This window comes from Coffea eugenioides, chromosome 6 (genome assembly GCF_003713205.1).
Source record: "Coffea eugenioides isolate CCC68of chromosome 6, Ceug_1.0, whole genome shotgun sequence".
Taxonomy (NCBI): Eukaryota; Viridiplantae; Streptophyta; class Magnoliopsida; order Gentianales; family Rubiaceae; genus Coffea; species Coffea eugenioides.
In genome coordinates, this window is record NC_040040.1 from 27,396,086 (window position 1) to 27,414,893 (window position 18,808).

Consider the following 18,808-nt stretch of genomic DNA (forward strand, 5'->3'; position numbering starts at 1 on the left):
ATGTGATCATAACTTATACACCAATAGGAGATCAAAGTTTTAGTCCTTCTTACATTAGCTTAAAATAGAAGAAAGTGGAAAATACTTTTAGCAAATTTAATTCCAAACCGAATATTTATTTGCATAATGAGTTCAAATTTCATTTACTTTATACATTTTCAATAAAAGAAATAATAATTTTTTTTTTACATATACTTTAAAGTTTTATCATATCAAAAGTTAGACTTTAATTTAAAAAAAAAACTTGACTTAAAATGGTATCCCGTTCACAAAGGAAAAAAAATGGTGTCCCCTTTTTCTTTTTCTCAAATTTACTCCTTTTATAATTTCAGATAAATAAAACTAGTTGCCTAAGTGAAACAACCTACAAGAAAATAGCTCCAAAAAAAACCCAAAGAAAGATGAAAATAATGTAGGAGAAAAAACCTACAAGAAAATAGCTCCAAAAAAAACCCAAAGAAAGATGAAAATAATGTAAGTAGAAATTTTTCTATATCAGAAAGAAGTTTAGATGGGTTAATTGCAATAAAACTGATGAACTTTTGTTGTCTTGCATTTTTCCCCGTGGATTTTCAAATGGAAACTTTAATTCCATCCAATGTTTTTTGACCACAAGGACTCTCGAGATCTAGGAATTTTACTCTTTACCTGCAACTTATTTTATTATTGCAGTTATTTTCTTTCTGGTCCTTCATTGCTCTTTATTTTCTTTCTTTTTCCTCCCTTCATTTAGACATCTTTACCTCCCACTGAATACTTAAAGCATCGCTAGACTTTTTTTGATTATCACAAGCTAACATTCTTTTAACGTTCTACCCAAAAATGTTAAAATAGCAAAAACTATAACCTAGTTGAATTCAAATACCATACATCCTGGTTTGTATCAATAGTAACAATTCTGTTTACGGTCTTACCACTATACACAAAGATCTAGATTGAAATATCACAAAGGAATTTCTAATTGAATATTTTGTTTATTTGAATGAAATATAGAAACTGTAAAAATTAGAAAAGAAAGATACATAAAAGATAAGTAAAGAAACATTAAATTCAATACAAACACCTAATATAAATTGAGTATAATTGGCATAGTTATTGAACTCGGCCTGGCCCGGCGGTTCAACTGGTCAACCCGGTGAACTGGCTATGAAACCGAGCTGAGTTGTTAATTGGATGATTTGTACAAGAAACCCGTTGACATGTCAACGAACCAGCGTGGTTGAACCGGACGGTGTTGTAAGAACCCGGTTGTTGTGTTAAAGATGCCTGGCCCGGCGGTTCAACTGGTCAACCCGGTGAACCAGTTATTTTCTTTCTGGTCCTTCATTGCTCTTTATTTTCTTTCTTTTTCCTCCCTTCATTTAGACATCTTTACCTCCCACTGAATACTTAAAGCATCGCTAGACTTTTTTTGATTATCACAAGCTAACATTCTTTTAACGTTCTACCCAAAAATGTTAAAATAGCAAAAACTATAACCTAGTTGAATTCAAATACCATACATCCTGGTTTGTATCAATAGTAACAATTCTGTTTACGGTCTTACCACTATACACAAAGATCTAGATTGAAATATCACAAAGGAATTTCTAATTGAATATTTTGTTTATTTGAATGAAATATAGAAACTGTAAAAATTAGAAAAGAAAGATACATAAAAGATAAGTAAAGAAACATTAAATTCAATACAAACACCTAATATAAATTGAGTATAATTGGCATAGTTATTGAACTCGGCCTGGCCCGGCGGTTCAACTGGTCAACCCGGTGAACTGGCTATGAAACCGAGCTGAGTTGTTAATTGGATGATTTGTACAAGAAACCCGTTGACATGTCAACGAACCAGCGCGGTTGAACCGGACGGTGTTGTAAGAACCCGGTTGTTGTGTTAAAGATGCCTGGCCCGGCGGTTCAACTGGTCAACCCGGTGAACCGTCTATGAAACCGAGTTGAGTTGTTAATTGGATCATTTGTGCAAGAAACCCGTTGACATGTCAACGAACCAGTGCGGTTGAACCGGACGGTTTTGTAAGAACCCGGTTGTTGTTGCAATAGAGAATTGAACATCAAACCTCAACCACAAGAATGAAGCGCGCTAACCACTGAACCAACAAATCATTTGGTGTCTGTATTGCCCTTGTATATTATATATTAGACCTTTATTCTTATTTTATTTCTTCAAAACAAAATTTGTTTAGAATCTTTTAATAAAATTTTATTATTCCCCAAATTCTATAAGTTATGAATGGATTTAAAAAATAGCATATTACACAATTTATTTTAAAGACAAATATTATTCTTAATAACTTTTTGCACTTAAAATTCTTAAATAAACTAAATAACTATACTTAGATAAAATTTTATACTTGTAATTTGGTGGATTACTAATTAAATTTAGATTTTGTTAATTCTTATAAGAATTAATGATTTTATAATAAATTGGACTAACTGAGTATTTACTATGACATAGTTTATTATAGTTTCAACCATATTAATAATTATGAAATATAATATTTAAGCATATTTAATGACTCACCGGTTGGACCACTCATCCACTGGTTGAACCAGTAACCCGTTGACCCACTTCTTTTATTGGGTTCCTCCCCGGGCCGGGTTTAATGACTATGATAATTGGAGAATTTTGGTGAAGAATGAATAGAAAGAAAGAAAGATTAGAATTTAGAAGGAAAAGAAAAAGAAACAAACAAAATATTTGATGATATTTTGGTCTACGAACATTAAAATGGAGGTAAAGTGCTTACTCAAAAAGTTGGAGAGTGTAAACTGCAATCCACCAAAAGTTTAGTGGGGTTTCATGCAATTAATCCAAGTTTTAAGTAACCATTTCCCCCTTTCTTGCAATAACAAAACTGCCCACGCTACCTCGCCAGAGTTTACCATTTTGGTCTCCAAGTTGCAGCAGCGACAAAATGAGGGTTAAAACCGTCAAGAAATAAATTTCTTTGTCCACGTGGCGAAATACCATTATTCTTTTTCGAAATCCATCAAGCTATGGTGGAAGCGACTGTAGAGAATCATGCTATAACCGACTTACCATTTATAATAATTATAAAATTAACCCCACAAACGGTAACTTTGAACAGTCGCAACGGCTAAAAAGAGGCAACAGAGACCAATTTAGAAACCCAATTGACAGCCGTTGGATCAGCCTCTTAATCCAACGGTCAAGATTTCCACAAAAATAAGACCGTTGGAGACAAAGCGCCTCTTCTTCAGCTTCAAAAAGAGAACTCTTCTCCGCCTTCCCAATTCTCATAGATAGAAAGAGAAAGAGAAGGGAAGAGATCTCCAGAGAGAAGAAGAAAGAAGAAGAAGAAGAAGAAGAAGAAGAAAGGCTTTTTCTTTTTAATGGCTTCAAGACAAGTTGTTCAGCAACAAAACAGAGGTATTATTGATTAAGACTTATTCTTTTGGCTTCAAGGTTAAATTTTGAGAGATGGTTTTTTTTTGGTTTCTATTGAATGTTCATCTGTTTCATGATTTTCCATAAAAGCAACGAGAAAATCATGATGGGGTTCTTTTAATTTCATGGTTTTTGGATTCTTTGGTCTGTTTTTGTGGGGACTGATATTTCTTGAAGGTCATGGTTTCCGTGGGCGTTTTTGCACCTTTTAGTTTGAAGATTTTAATGTTAATATATTTTCTGTACAAGTTCAATGCTAAGCTTGGAAAGATTATACTTTCTTCGTTATTTCTCCTTGTGTTGATGCAATAGTAACTGATAAAAAACCTCATGATAGAATGTATTTTTTTTCTCTTCTATTAAATTTTTTTTTTTGTTCTGAGAAAGAAGGGGGTTATTGACACTGGATATCAATGATCCAATACTTTTGACTTTTGTTCTTTCGAGCTAAATTCTTGTAAAACATATATAATCTGTTTATCATTCATGAGGGTTTTCTGGGCTTATAAGTTTTTCTTAAAGTTACCCTGAACATGGGATTTTCTTGAATGATCCTAGACTAAATGTTCAACTTATATTTGGTTTCGGATTTTCTTTATAGCCCAAATTGATTTATTAGTTTCTTTTTCGACTGATGAATCTTGCAAATCTGTGTGAGCAGATACAGATATTTTTATTAGATTCTGAATTCTTTATCAAAATTGCTGAGTTCCTTGAACATCATTTAATCGAAAGTTTGTTTTCTTGAAGTTGAGGGAATTGCTGGAGGTGTTAAAGAGAAGAAGATGGCAGCAGAAGGAAAGAATCGTCGTGCACTTGGAGACATTGGAAATATGGTGACTGTCCGTCCTGTTGAAGGCAAACCACTTCCTCAGATCTCCAGACCTGTTACAAGGTCATCTCCATCCCTCCTTTTTCTATTTCGGCAAAAATTTTTATTTTGTGTTAATTGATTATATTTCTTTTTCCGCTTTGCACCATTCTTACTTTTTCCTGATTTATTGACTATCATAATATGTTTAGTTTGTATTTGATGATTTCTACTTTTGTTGTCTCAGGAGTTTCTGTGCACAATTGTTAGCCAATGCACAGGCGGCGGCAGCAGCTGAAAACCAGAAGGTTGGGTTAATTATCTCTGAGTTAATCTTTTTTACTTTCTTTGTGGATATTATGAACAGATTGAATTGCAGTTTTACTAACAGTTTGGATTGGTTTGTCCCTTATTGTAGAAATGTGTGGCAGTTAATGTGGAAGGAGGGGCCCCTGTTGCTGATGGAGTCTTGCCACAGGGTGGTAGAGCTAAGAAGCCAAATCAGAAGAAAGCTGTTGCCAAACCTAAGCCTGAAGCTGTAATTGAAATCAGTTCATCTTCTGAGGAAGTTAAGAAGGAAAAGAACAAGAAAAAGACTGGTGAAGCGGCCTCAAAGAAGACAGCCTCAACTCTATCTTCAACCCTTACTGCTAGAAGCAAGGCTGCCTGTGGCTTGAGTAGAAAACAGAAGGAAATTACAGTGGATATTGATGCTGCTGATGTGAATAACGAGTTGGCAGTTGTTGAATATGTTGAAGATATTTACAAATTCTACAAGCTTGCTGAGGTATATAAAATCCTGATCTTTTTTGTAGAACTTCGACATAAAGGTCTTGGTTTTCCTATTGTTCCTTGTTTCCAATAATGATTGCCTTTTTTCGTGATGCAGAATGAGAGCAGAATTGGTGATTACATGCATTCACAACCTGAGATAAATGAAAAAATGAGGGCAATTCTGATTGATTGGCTGATTGAAGTGCACCATAAGTTTGAGCTTAATCCAGAGACTCTGTACCTCACAATCAACATAGTTGACAGGTACCTTGCTGTCCAGACAATTCTGAGGAAGGAACTCCAATTAGTTGGTATGAGTGCCATGCTTATAGCTTCCAAGTATGAGGAAATCTGGGCTCCTGAGGTAAGTTGTTGTGTATGAATAATGAATCCTTACAGTTTTTTTTTTGGGCAAGTTAATCTGATGAATTGTGTATAATAATGCAGGTGAATGACTTTGTGTGCATGTCAGATAGAGCTTACACTCATGAGCAGGTGTTAGTTATGGAAAAACGCATTCTTGGTGCACTGGAATGGTATCTAACAGTCCCAACACCATACGTGTTCCTCGTACGGTTTGTCAAGGCCTCAATTCCTGATTCTAATGTAAGCGCATTTTCTCAACTCCAATTTTGGTTATTCTGATAATTTATTTATGCGAACATTCTGACAAGTTAAACTAACTTCTGTCATTGAAAATAGATGGAGAATATGGTCTACTTCTTAGCAGAGCTAGCACTGATGAATTATGCAACCATTATCTACTGTCCATCTATGATTGCTGCCTCAGCAGTCTATGCTGCAAGATGCACCTTGAATAAAAGCCCTCTTTGGGACGAGACTCTGAAGTTCCATACTGGATTCTCTGAGACACAAATATTGTAAGTCAATACCTGAGCAATCTGATGTTGCAAAAGTTTTTCTCTGATGGATAACAATTTACTGACGTGTGTCATTTGTTCAATCAGAGACTGCGCTAAGCTACTGGTTAGCTACCATTCTATGGCTGCAGAACATAGGCTGAAGGTGATCTACAGAAAATACTCAAACACTGAACGAGGAGCTGTTGCTTTGTTACCTCCTGCCAAGTCTCTTATGGCTGCAGCATGATATGTTCTATTTAGTTTGCAACTGTCATTTGTTGAATTTTTTTCACATCTGAAAGTATAGAAGATCAGAGAGCAGTGGATGTTAGAGATTGATTTTTTATCCAATTTCATTTGATCAGAGCAGCAGATATGTTTACCTTTGGCTGCGCTTCAGGATTATGACATTTCACTGATGTTAATAGTTTCATTTAATATCAAGAAAATTTCACTTTCGAATGCGCATGGTCTAGTTCATTCAAATATTTCGTGTGCAAAATTGCATTAGAGAACCCCTTGTAACCTTTTTGTGATAGTTGGATAGCGAAGGACTGAGGTTATTTTACAGTCCACCACACGAAAATTGCATTAGAGAACCCCTTGTAACCTTTTTGTGATAGTTGGATAGCGAAGGACTGAGGTTATTTTAGTATTTTACAGTCCACCAAATAATCACTTGCTGACCTGATAAAAAATATGCATGTTGCAGGGAAGATGAATGTTATATTTGGCTTGTAAAATGACTATACCCTGTTGCGGGGAAGATGAACGTTATTTGGCGCAGGTTATAGGTTGTGTTATGAACTTTTCACTCTTCGAAGATCTTCTGCTGCTGCTTATTATTATTGCCATTCACTTACACTTGAACAATGAAAGGTGAAATCTGAGAAGAAGGCTGCAATTTGGCCTAATACTGGGAGGTGTATACTAGGTAGTAGTATCGCAAAATTCTGAGAATACCGGATGCCGCTTATTAAGCCATCATCTACTTAGAGATATGTCTTGGAAGAAACTGCTAAAGTTCTAGATGGCGGCTTCTCTAGTGGTGGAATCAGAATCTAAAAGTCACACATTAATTACATGCTACTAAAAGGCGGGTTCTTTTCAAAATTGTAGGTTACCATGACTGGCCGTGGCAATTAGATGGTTCATATTAAAGAAAAACTTCTACTATCATACTGATTAATTATAATAGTCTACTTCATGAACTACTCTATTAAAAGAGTGTTGGCACGAAAAATCGCACACACACACAACAGAAGCAATTTTAACACATATAAAAATATGTGGGAAGAGAAGGAATAATAAATACTCAATAATTTAATTAACTCAAATCTCAACAAAACCCAACCAATAACAATATCAAGTTTTAACTTTTCGCTCATGACTCTCAATTATGAGACTTTCTCTCAAACCTACTTACAAGACTCAACTTAATTCTTTGAGTAATAACCTACTAAACTGGTAGTATTTATAAACATCAAAATTTTCTAAAACAAATATAATTGTAAACCGAAACTTACTCGAAAAATTGATTTTAGATTTCTTAAACCAATACGGAAACTAAATAAATAAGATATCAAACAAATTAGGAAAATAAATATTAAAGTAGTTTGGTTTAATTTTCTTCATTACTTCCCTTAAACAAAGCTCTTAGCGTTGTCATCTCCAATGCTATCATGAGTTTGAATCTCCATGAACAACTTGGTTGCTGTATAGATGACATGGAACTCCAACTTGTAATTGATCTCCAATTTTATCTTCACGCGCAATAATGGACGAAATTTGTAGTTTTCGATCAATTTCTTGACTTGATTACTCTTATGAAAAAATTCAAACATATCCACCCATTCTTCATTCAATGCTTCATAATTTAATTTAGCTACGTCACTAATAAAATCTCCCAAAACCAAAAAATCATAGTTGCCGCTACCAATTAATGTTTTTAACATCATCATGTTTTTCTTTTACTTTTTCAGCACTAACAACTGCATCACTTTTAACAGTATCACAACTTTCGATTAATTTGTCCACTTCACAAACTATTTTTAATCAATTCTATCACTTGATTTTTCTCTTCAAGAAAATCATCAATCTCGACAAAATTAATAACTTATGTATTGTCATAATCTTCAATCACATCTTTAATTTCACTTTCTCTCTTAAACACTTGCGAACTTTTTTTCAATCACAAATTCTTCATCTTTAAGTGTACCTGCAATTTCTTCTTTCTTTGACTTATTAAAATATTCTTTTTTTTTCTTTTTCATCACAAATTTCTTCTCTACCATGACTATAGAAATTTATTAAAAATATTCAAGCCTCCTTTGTTGTCTTTGCGTGTATAAATTTATTCGCTACATGCAACTGGATTTGAGTGTTGAGATAGTGAAATGTCTTACAATCCAATTGTCTATTCCTCTTTAATTCTTTAATTAGATCGTTTGATGATTTTGAGCTTGCTTTAGGTTCCGTGAACCCCTTCTCAACAATATCCCAAATTCCAATAACATGAAAAATTCTTTTCATCATCAAACTCCAAATTTCAAAATCATTTTTACCATCAAAGATAAAAATACCACAACATGATCAATAATACGGATCCATACTTTAATTTCACGAACAAGCCCCAAGGTCAAAGTCTAGAGCTCTAATATCACTTATTGGCACGAAAAATCACGCGCCCCACACAGCGGAAGCAATTTGAGCATATATAAAAATATATGGGAATTGGAGGAGAACAAATACTCAATAATTTAATTAACTCAAATTTCAACAAAACCCAACCAATAATAATATCAAGTCGTAACTTTTCACTCACGACAACTTATAAATCTCAACTGTGAGACTTTCTCTCAAATCTACTCTCAAGATTCAATTCAACTCTTCAAATAATAACCTACTAAACTAGTAGTTTTTTATAGATTTCAAAATTTTCTAAAACAAATACAATTGTAAACCGAAACTTATTTGAAAAATTGATTTTATATTTCCTAAACCAATACAGAAACTAAATAAATAAAATATCAAACTGAATTAGGAAACTAAATACTAAAATAGTTTGGTTTAATTTCCTTCAAAAAGAAATTATAATAATTTACCTTGTGGAAAGACTCATTAAGACCTCGTTAAAAGTTGGAATGCTGTATATAAAATCCCGTAGGAACTTGGAATTGATGTAAACTTGTTTGGCTTGTTTGGACACATTATAAATAATTTTCTTATTTCACGTCCATCACTTTTGATACTGTTACTTTTTTTTTTATTAGACGGCAACAATTAGCCTAATCGACTCCTACTCTAGCTTACACTTTTTGGGTGGGGGGAGGGGGAGAGGGAGAGGTACAACGAGACTTAGAGAAATCGATGGGGATTGAACCACCATTGGACCAAATGAGTGCATTACGTACCTGTATGAATTTAGAAGAAGCTACATATAGTGGCAAATTAATGGGATGCAAAATTTGAACTCTTGACCTCTCACCCCACCAAGATTTAAAGTCTTCGGAGGTGGCAACAGTCCAAAGGGCCGTTGGTTTTTTGAAACTATTACTTGAAACATTCCGAAAAACTTGTAAAAGTGCAATCTAAACCGGACAACTTTGGTGTAAATGCAGAGCTATATCTTTTTCTTTGCTTCTTTACGGTGCAACAGCAACATTATTTCTTGGTTGGCAATTTCTTATAATGTCACACTAATGACATCATTTAGTTCACTTTTTCTAGCACGAAAATATGAAAGGCCTTTACATTAGGGGTGGGCAAAAAAACCCGTTGGTCCGAAAATCCGGTGAACCCGATCCAATCTCTTCCGAAAAATAGGATATCCGATCCGATTTTTCTTAGCGGGGTAGAGGAGGGTTTGGTGCCTGCAAAAATCGGATATGGATGGGGATCAGAAAAATTCAAACCCGCAGGGTATATTATATAAACATTAAAAAATTATGCATCATTTTATAACTTTATAATTTTTAATTCTAAGTGCAAGTGAAGTGGCTCAAAGACTTATATTCTAATCCCATACGATCCACCTTTCCTCATCTTGTTTGAAGAAAGCGAATATTCTCGATGAAACATGAACCAAACGAACAAAATGAAAAAAAAATTGTGAAACTCTGTTATAAAAATTGTTTATCCCTTTCATCCTTTTTTATTTTTATTCTACCTCCATCGACCTTTCCTGCAAATTTTGCATCAATTCAATCAAAGATTTGTGTTTGGAGTTTCAATTTTCTGTTAGCTAGATAATTAAAACATTTGTGTCTTTCATTTATTTATTTATTTGATTTATTTTATTGCAATTATGTCTCTTAAATTTGTCTCTTTTATTTAGTGTAAGAAATTTATTTTTCTTTTTCATCACCTTTAATACCATAAGGTCTATTCCAAAGATGTAAAGAAGTTGGGGAAGATTTTTCAAGGTTATTTTTGTTATACTTTTTTCAAAAATAATTAGTTCTATTCAATTCTTTTCTGAACTTGATTTCACTATCGACTTATTTGGGATGCAGTCTTGTACCATAACATCCTTAAGGAAGTTGGGGAAGTTGCCAAATACTCATTATCCTTGTGTTTGTTGTGTTGTAGAAGGATAAAATGTGTGAGAATGGTGATGTACTCAAAATTATTATGAAACTTCGTTTTATCTATTAGATATTATAATTCTAATATATACTAAATTTATGAGAGCGATTTGATTGTTGGATGAAATGTGTGAAAATGGTGATGTATGGACTTTAATTACAATATCTCTACTAATATTAATTGGAAAGCATGTTTTTTTAATTGAAAAACATGTTGATATTAAGTGAAAAGCAATTTTTTTATTGAAAAATAGTTTTTTTTAGGGACGGGTCATAAGGCGGGTACCCTATGACCCGCATTTTTTTTTTCGGGTACCCGAAGATATTAGGAGCGGCTTAGAGTCACAAAATGGTTGATCCGAAAATATTAGGGTCGGGTCAGCTAAATCATGTTAGGGGCGGGTACCCGATCCGTACCCATCCCTACTTTACATACCAAATTACTAGCTTGGTCCCAATTTTGCAACACTATTTCACTGATGACATTCCAAACTGCAAAGCTACTCCTTGATTCTCAATTTCTTACAATTTCACTGATAACATCATTTAGTTTTGTGCACTATTTCTGGCAAGAAAATATGAAAAGCTTTAACATACTAAACTAGCTTGGTCCCTAGTGGCTGGCATTGATAACAATTCCCTTCATTTCCAGGTTATGAAAAGCTTTTACATGGTACTGAACTAGCCTGGTCCTTGGTGGAACACTATTTCTTTTCCAATGCAACTGCAACTATTTCCTGGTTTTCCATATGTCACTTATCTAGTTTTGCCCAATGTCGGGCAGGAAATTATGAAAAAGCTTTACATACGGACCTCGCTTCGTCCCAGTCGCCGGTATTGATAACAAATCCCTTCATTCGCATGTTAAAAAGAAGAAGAAGAACCTAAACAGGGATCCTATATTGTTTTCATTGCCTAAGGAATAGTTACTTCTAATTAGCGCTGTTGTTCAGACAAAAGAATGAACACTCAAAGTATGGCATGATCGAAAATGATGTAGTTTTAATTGCATGTATGGCGACAGCTGGTTAGGTAGGGTATTCACATGATAAGTTTCATTCTTTACGTAAATGATATCTTGACATAAACTCAAGAAGTACCAAAGAGTTGGGATGCAAACTAGTTGAGCTCAATCGAGCTACTAGCGAGTTTGCTTGTCAAACTTTGAGTTTGAGTTTGAATTTGTGTTGATAGAGACCTTTTATTCAAACAGCTCTGATGGCTCTAATACATAAGGTCTGAGAACTCGTCAAGTTCAGTTGAGTTTCAAGTATATGTATTTGAATTTTATTTACGAGTGTGAATGTCTATTATGTCTCTTGTTTAAAATTATACAAAATATTAATTTATATCACTTAAGCTCGGACTCAGCTCATATGATCAAGCTCGAGTTTGAATTCAAGAAAATTAAAATAAATAGGGTGTGAAGGAAATGTTGATTATGGAAGCCTTGAAAGATGACAACGTGGATAGAGAACCATAAGGAAAATGCTGACTGTAAGTTTTTAGTTTACAAGGAAAAATGGTGTGAAAGGATGTACTAAATCACTTGATTCCAGCAGGACTCCAATTCTTGAAAGAACTGCAGATTGATGATTGTGATATGCTGGAATATTGAATATAAGTGTTTTTCCATTCTTGGAGTCTCTCAATCAGTTGGTGTTAGTCCAGATTAGCAAGTGTCCAACTGGAATGTTTCCTCCTGCTATCTAAGTTCTGTCCATGTAAATGATTGCGATAGAATGAGAAGTCTCATTTCCAACTCCACCGCTCAGGTAGCAGCAGTATACATTCTTTACCTATTACCTCACTTTGTCATTAAATTGAAAATATCACATGCGGCATTTACTACTCAGAGAAGAACATGGCCGCCCCTTGAGAAAGAGGGAAATTAGATTCTGACTCGTGGATGCAGCCAAGCACAAATATTATGGAAGAACAGGATGCAGACAAGTACGGTTTCCATAAATTATGGAAGAACGGCTGGGTAGCACAAACATTTTGCACCATTTTCTTGCATAAATGACCAATGGGTGATGATTTCCAAAAGAAGAAGAAGAAAAGAAGAGAAAATAAACATTCCAATGTAACATAAATGCACTGGTTCATTGGAGCTAAGCATGCACTAGATCGTTAAGGCTACAACAGAATCGAATAGCACAAGGCTTGCGGTATACTATGTAAATATGTGGACCACATCGCATCAGTGAATGCCATTATAACAATGCATATGCTTCATACAAATTTGAGCAAAAAAATTATTGAAAATTGAAGATGGAGAATTTGATACTGTATATTGCTGGCCATGTCAAGGACAGGTTCCATGATCAAGGCAAATGAAACCACTCTGGTGTTATTTTAGCTCCTATTGCAACTGCTTAGATAGTGGCCCCCAAATAAAGCCCAAGTTCATAGGCTAATTATATACACTGTATAAATTGCAGCACATATGAATGAATCACCCGTCATGATCCACGAAGCATGATGTTAAGGATTCATGTCAAGGTGCTCAACTCTGACCATCATTTTTTGGCTGAAAGAAAGATTCATAAGTTGTCACCCTGGGCTTTGATTCAGGTAGCTGCAGTTCTTCCATAAAACCAAGTGACATCTTTATAAATTCTTCCTTGTGCAAGCGTTTCCATTCCTGGTAAAATTATGGATTCAAAAGCAGAGAGGAAATAAAGGATTTTAGCTCTTTTTTCATTTTTTTCCCCTCTCTCTCTGGCTTGCTCCTTTTTTCAATGGGGGGAGAGGAGTGGAACACAAAAAAACTTGTTCAACAAAGAACTCTGCACACTTTATATGCAAGATGGGACATTTTTTTTTTCAAAAAAGTACTGTTTGAAATAAATACGCAATGAAGACCCAGGAAATTCTATGTTACTCGCAAATTTTCCAAGTTAGCTTTAAGGTGCCAAGATCGGCCCCCAAAAGTCTAGCTTTATTTGCAGTTGAAGGGAGAATGTCTCAAAAGATCACAAGCTACAGCATGAAAAAAGTTTCCCAAAATTGTAAGAACAGCAATTTTGGGTTCTTGCTATTTGCCAATCTCTAGACTACTCTGAGGGATCTTCATCAAATCATCAAGGGAACACGGACTTTAACACAATAACACACAAAATAGAATGGGTACAAAACAGAATATAACTTCCAAAATGATAGCCAAAGGAGGAACCAGAGATTACCTCAAAATCCCACTCTCCATATAGCTTTGGGTCAGTCTTGTTGCTCCAAACATAAGTGCTTACCTGCAACTTTTCAGAGCTATCCTACAAAGTCATTCAATTTACCTTGTAAGTTTTAACCTCCAGCACTAAAATAGAGATGTCAATGTCAGTGCTGAAGCCTAAAAAAATCCTGCATAACATTATCACTAGTTACTTGCCTTAAGTCTTTAACACTTCTTCTTTTAATGCACACCACTAAGAAGCTACCAAAGATGTTCCCACCAATAACAAGAGCTTCTGAATGCCGTGGAGCATGTAACATTCTATGCTCCATGAAATGTCATTTTTTAATACATTCTCTATGATGTAACAATGAGAAGGATATGCAATTGCAAGATATGAATTATTGTTAGGTTTGACATACCATCAAATAAACATCGACAGTCTGCCTTTCATACTCAACATCCTCAAACTCATCGAGAATATGCAACTCAAAAGGAGTAATGCCCGAAAGAACCTGCACAAAAACTTTCAAAACAATAAAATCTAGATAAGATAGGTGTAATCAACAAATAAAGACATCTTTCTAAGTACCTCCTATGACGATCTGGCCTTGCCTATATTTATTGTTGCTTATACAGAAAAATATCAACATGAATCTCAAGTCATACGCTTCTCAACATATTAAAACACGCTAGGTCGATTCAGTATCATATCACCTAGAGAAAAGGTGTTCCACTTTCTAAGGGTCAAATGCTCCAATTCAATAGCAAACCTGCAGGACCGGTTTCCTTGTTTCAATATAGCTAAACAATCAGCATACTTAAAGCAAGAGATATGAAGTGCCCCATCCAAGATAATTCATTTCCATTGTAAAGGATTACTGAAAGTAATCAGTGTCTATAATTATAAGGCCCACAAGAAGGGGGGATAAAAAGAAAGGAGATCAGGATAGCAGAGATGTCACCAATTAGAAATTTCCTCAGTTACACAAAGGTTCCCATGCATGTTAATTAGTCCATGTATCATATTTCACCGGCAACGGAAATACAATCAAATCCTTCCATTCCCACTTTCAACAAAACATTAGTTCAAAAACAGATTTGCCACATCCTATGAATATGAACACACATAGGGATCACAACTTGCAACAAGATTCAAGCAAGAATGAGTATGCAAGCACTGAGATATCCAATAAAACCTGCTTCCTCTCAACCATGGAGGAACTGGATTCAACTATAGTGGACTTCAACAAGGCTCTGCTCTAGACATGGCTTCACGGATTCACCTAGGAAGAGAAAAACCTATGGACGTGGATAATCAGCCTAATATAGATGCTGAAAGAGGTGGACAACTAAATCAATCAGTGGAACATTTGGAGTTACAGCTTGCAAAAGTATAGGAAGTGGATTGGGGGAACTTGAAGAGCAATTGGACTTTAAATTTGGGGATGATAGCAATATCAGTTTTCTGGGAAGATTATGGAAGAAAAGGGAGCCATCAAATGACAACTACCCAACATTATTCAGAATGCCAGACAATCAGGAAGTGACTTTTTTACTCAAATGTATTACCCATATTACACTGGTCACATTGTAAGAGCAACAATATAGATAGAACCTCCCATGACCGGTAGTACCAGTAGTTGTAGGAATTTCTTAGAGATTTATAATCCTATGATGTCAGAAATGAACTGGTTGATTCTCACAAGGGCTGTCTCGATGAGAAACAATAAAAGGTACCCAGGAAGCAGGAGTGTCCTTGGAAACAAAATTGGAACATGCCATATCCAAAAGAGTACTTTTCCTTGTATGAAAAGCAGCCCATGAATATATTCTGACAGGTAACAAGATTCAAGGAAAAGAAACAAGGAACAAATGAACTGCCATCTAGTATATCTGAGAAGTGAGGAAATGATTAACCACCTGCTTCTAATTGTGATTTCCAGATTAAGCTATTTTTTGGCATAAAATGGACTACGTCTGGAATTGTTAGAAGCCTACTGCTGAATAGGACTTTCCACAGGAAGTGCAGGAACAAAGTGCAATATGGGGTTTGCTCCCGTGTGCGTCCTTTTTGCTATTTTGGAAAGGAAAAACATTACAACAGTGCTTTTGAGGAACTTAAATAACTTTAGATCACATTAAAACTGCCTTATGAAATAGTTTTTATTTTTGGTTGGCTGATAGTTGCCAAAGGACTGCTTATATAATAGTAAATTCCTGGACAAAGCACACTACTCAACAAACCAATAAGCAGCTTTTGTACTCAGGATTGCAACTTCTTTTGTGCCCAATTATCAATATCTTACCTTCTCAATATATAACTAGAATAATATAAAACAAAAGGTAGAAGAACAAGAATTACCGAAGACTTGAAGACTCTAGAGTTTTTCTATTCAAGTTCCAGTTCATTGCTCGTAACTAAGACCCAAAGAATCAAGATTTCTATGCAATATATTATCAATTCAAAGACAAGTTAGGGAATCCCTGAATTAACATTTACAGGAAATAACAAGTGAATGGTATTTCTTTAAACCAAGAATATCATGAACATGTTTAACTCACTCTTAATGAGTTAATCAAAAGGATTTGCAATCTATAAAGTTATATGTGCAACCATGACCTATATATATATATATAAAGGGGCAATATGATAATATGACAGTTTCCACTTTCTGTTCTGTGGCAAAAAAGAAAACACTTTCTATTTCAGAAAGCCACTAGTTAGAACAAATCAATATTCTTTTCCCACCTCAGATAGACCCATCAAACTGAGCATAATCTTGCTTAACCACATGCACAGTCCACCCCATCGGTTAGCTCTCTGTTAGAGAAGCCAATGCAAAATCAAATAAAGACCACTCCACTGATCACTTTTCACAACAATCCAGTCCACCCCCATTCTGCAGGTACCATTGCACCACAACAAAATACTCTCCTCGTGCCATTAGCCTATCAGCCTTGTTGGCTTTTGGTCAAGGCAGCCTTTGTTGTAATCAATGATTTTATTTGACTTTTTAAAAAGAATGATACCAGAAGCTCATATTGAGAACTATGATGTAGAAATTGAAAATTCTAAAAATAATTAACAAAATTCACAGAATTATGGAAAGAGCAACAATGATTCTGGGGTGGAGGGACGGCAAGATTCACAACATCAAAATATCAATCTTTACCAAGCTCTATCCTACATCAATGCCCTCCATTCCCATTTGCTATGAGGTAGCATTTGATGATGTCCTATTCAGATATTTGTACATAATAATATTGATATATGCAGATATCACAAGTGCTTATTTTAATTTATCTATTGGTAACTCAATCTGTGATTTAGCATTTGATACTAGAGGATATCACAAATACTCCTAATGGGATGCCACTAGATAAGATCAAAATTGAAAGGAAACATAACATTGTTTTCGTATCAAAGAAGAACTGAAAAGTATAAAAAAAAAAAATTGAATGAAAATGGTCACTGAGCAACTCATGTAATGGGATCATGTTATAGATGAATTACCCAACATGTCCACAAAGTGACAAAATCATTTCCTTGATCAAGAAAACCTCTACCAGTCCACTAGCTAAAAAGCTAAAAAGAAGGGTATAAGAAACCAACCTTCCCAGATACTTGCTTATTTTCAATAGGTAGGATTGCTGGGTAAACTCTTCCTTTGATGCTAAACCGATGGCTGCAGGAACAAGGCAATCAAATTTCTTGCATTAAATTTTTAACAAGTCACTCCCACTTGATAAATAACAAAGCAAGCAAAAGAAGACTCCAGTCAGTGTAGTTCATTAAGCCAGCATTGCTACATAGGCAGGACTACTCTCTTTGAGTACAATATCTCAATCCATATCAAGGTGACACCCTAGGGCCCTAGGCTATTGGTTTGGGCTGAAGAGGTTCTTTCATTGGTTAACAAACAATGCCTAATTGCTTGAAGAATTTGTCCCCCTATAAATTTGTAAAATGTTCTCCCGGCTGCATGTAATTGAGGTGCATATTTGAATATGAATGAGATTTATGCATCCCCTAAATGTTCTCCCTTCATCCTGCCACAAAGAAGAGAATCGGCTTTCTTTTCTGCCTTCAACCATCGGATGGGTCTATCCAGCTATACTGAAATATCTACTTAGCCAACTAAGGCTAATCAAATAGGGCATTTCATCCAATGAAAAGCGTTTACCAACTAGTCCTACAGTTCCAAAAATGGTTAGTCCTAAATATAGGGAAATTCTACCATACACACTTACCTTTGTATCACAATTAAACCGTTGATTTATTATCATTTCAATATGTTCATCTAATAGCTTATATCCAACTAAAGCCAATGATACCTTCATAGAATCTCCCAATAATATAATGAATCCGGCAAAACTCCCCAATAATCTTAGACAAGAAAACGCCAATTTAAATGAAGAATTAAGGTAAAATTTTATATCAAATGCACATCGTTTTGTGCAGGCTACAATAGTCAGTAAAACTGGTTTGCAAGTAAAATTAAAATTGCACACTCGTTATAATTGAAGGACCCAAGCGAGCCCTTTACACAGATTTTCTCAAGAACCACAAAAAAAGAAAGAAAGGAAGAGCTAACAAGCTCTATCGCCTATGTTATTCAAAACAATTGCATCATACGGCATGGTCATAAACAAAAATGATGAGCAAGAAAGAGATAAAAGCGATATAACTGACTAGTCATGGAGGATGGCCGGCGACGAAGCAGGGACACGATTCAGGAGGACACGAGCGACGTCGTCAGCTAAGAGGCTGCCGTAGACAAACACGTTATGCAGTGCAGCCACCGGCTGAGGGTTCGTCGACGCCATTGATGAATATGATTGATAGATTTACTATTTTACTCTGCCAACCTTCTGGTTTAGTTTAGTTTTAGTACGAAGGATTAATGCACATTAAATCACAGTCATTCATTGTATTGGGTAGCATGGATAGAGTACACGTGGCATATTGCACTATCCAAGTATCTTATAATATTACAAAGTCACTTGGCGTAAATACGTGGATGGTGGATAAGAGATAATTATTCTCGAATTATTAATCTTGAATTGAGTTATTCTCGAATTAATAATCCAAATTATTCAATGTTTGGTTGATTCTGAGTTGAATAAGATACGTTGGAAAATAATCTATTCTATGTTTGATTGGAGATTGGATAA

General features: G+C 35.0%; 2 protein-coding genes across 2 annotated transcripts; one reads left to right on the top strand and one right to left on the bottom strand.

Moving 5' to 3' along the window:
• The first annotated feature begins 3,300 nt into the window (after window positions 1–3,300).
• Window positions 3,301–6,337, top strand: LOC113775049 (G2/mitotic-specific cyclin S13-7-like). Its single transcript, XM_027319772.1, has 8 exons — window positions 3,301–3,406; window positions 4,175–4,319; window positions 4,483–4,543; window positions 4,654–5,022; window positions 5,125–5,373; window positions 5,457–5,615; window positions 5,712–5,890; window positions 5,978–6,337. Exons 1-8 carry the CDS (start codon window positions 3,370–3,372, stop codon window positions 6,117–6,119), a joined length of 1,341 nt encoding a protein of 446 aa, XP_027175573.1. The 5' UTR covers window positions 3,301–3,369; the 3' UTR covers window positions 6,120–6,337.
• A 6,268-nt stretch (window positions 6,338–12,605) lies between these two features.
• On the bottom strand, window positions 12,606–18,496 carry LOC113776181 (AIG2-like protein D). Its single transcript, XM_027321287.1, has 5 exons — window positions 18,327–18,496; window positions 17,247–17,319; window positions 14,053–14,145; window positions 13,647–13,730; window positions 12,606–13,105 (listed from the first exon to the last, which is right to left on the bottom strand). Exons 1-5 carry the CDS (start codon window positions 18,458–18,460, stop codon window positions 12,968–12,970), a joined length of 522 nt encoding a protein of 173 aa, XP_027177088.1. The 5' UTR covers window positions 18,461–18,496; the 3' UTR covers window positions 12,606–12,967.
• Window positions 18,497–18,808: the final 312 nt, after the last annotated feature.

Excerpts from the sequence above, each read along its gene's own strand:
- LOC113776181 (XM_027321287.1), bottom strand. The coding sequence starts at position 18,460 with ATGGCGTCGACGAACCCTCAGCCGGTGGCTGCACTGCATAACGTGTTT. Across the intron at positions 13,731-14,052 it reads CTGTCGATGTTTATTTGATG|GATAGCTCTGAAAAGTTGCA; the intron begins GTATGTCAAACC and ends ATGACTTTGTAG. Across the intron at positions 13,106-13,646 it reads ATGGAGAGTGGGATTTTGAG|GAATGGAAACGCTTGCACAA; the intron begins GTAATCTCTGGT and ends TAATTTTACCAG.
- LOC113775049 (XM_027319772.1), top strand. The coding sequence starts at position 3,370 with ATGGCTTCAAGACAAGTTGTTCAGCAACAAAACAGAG. Across the intron at positions 3,407-4,174 it reads TGTTCAGCAACAAAACAGAG|TTGAGGGAATTGCTGGAGGT; the intron begins GTATTATTGATT and ends GTTTTCTTGAAG. Across the intron at positions 5,616-5,711 it reads CCTCAATTCCTGATTCTAAT|ATGGAGAATATGGTCTACTT; the intron begins GTAAGCGCATTT and ends CATTGAAAATAG.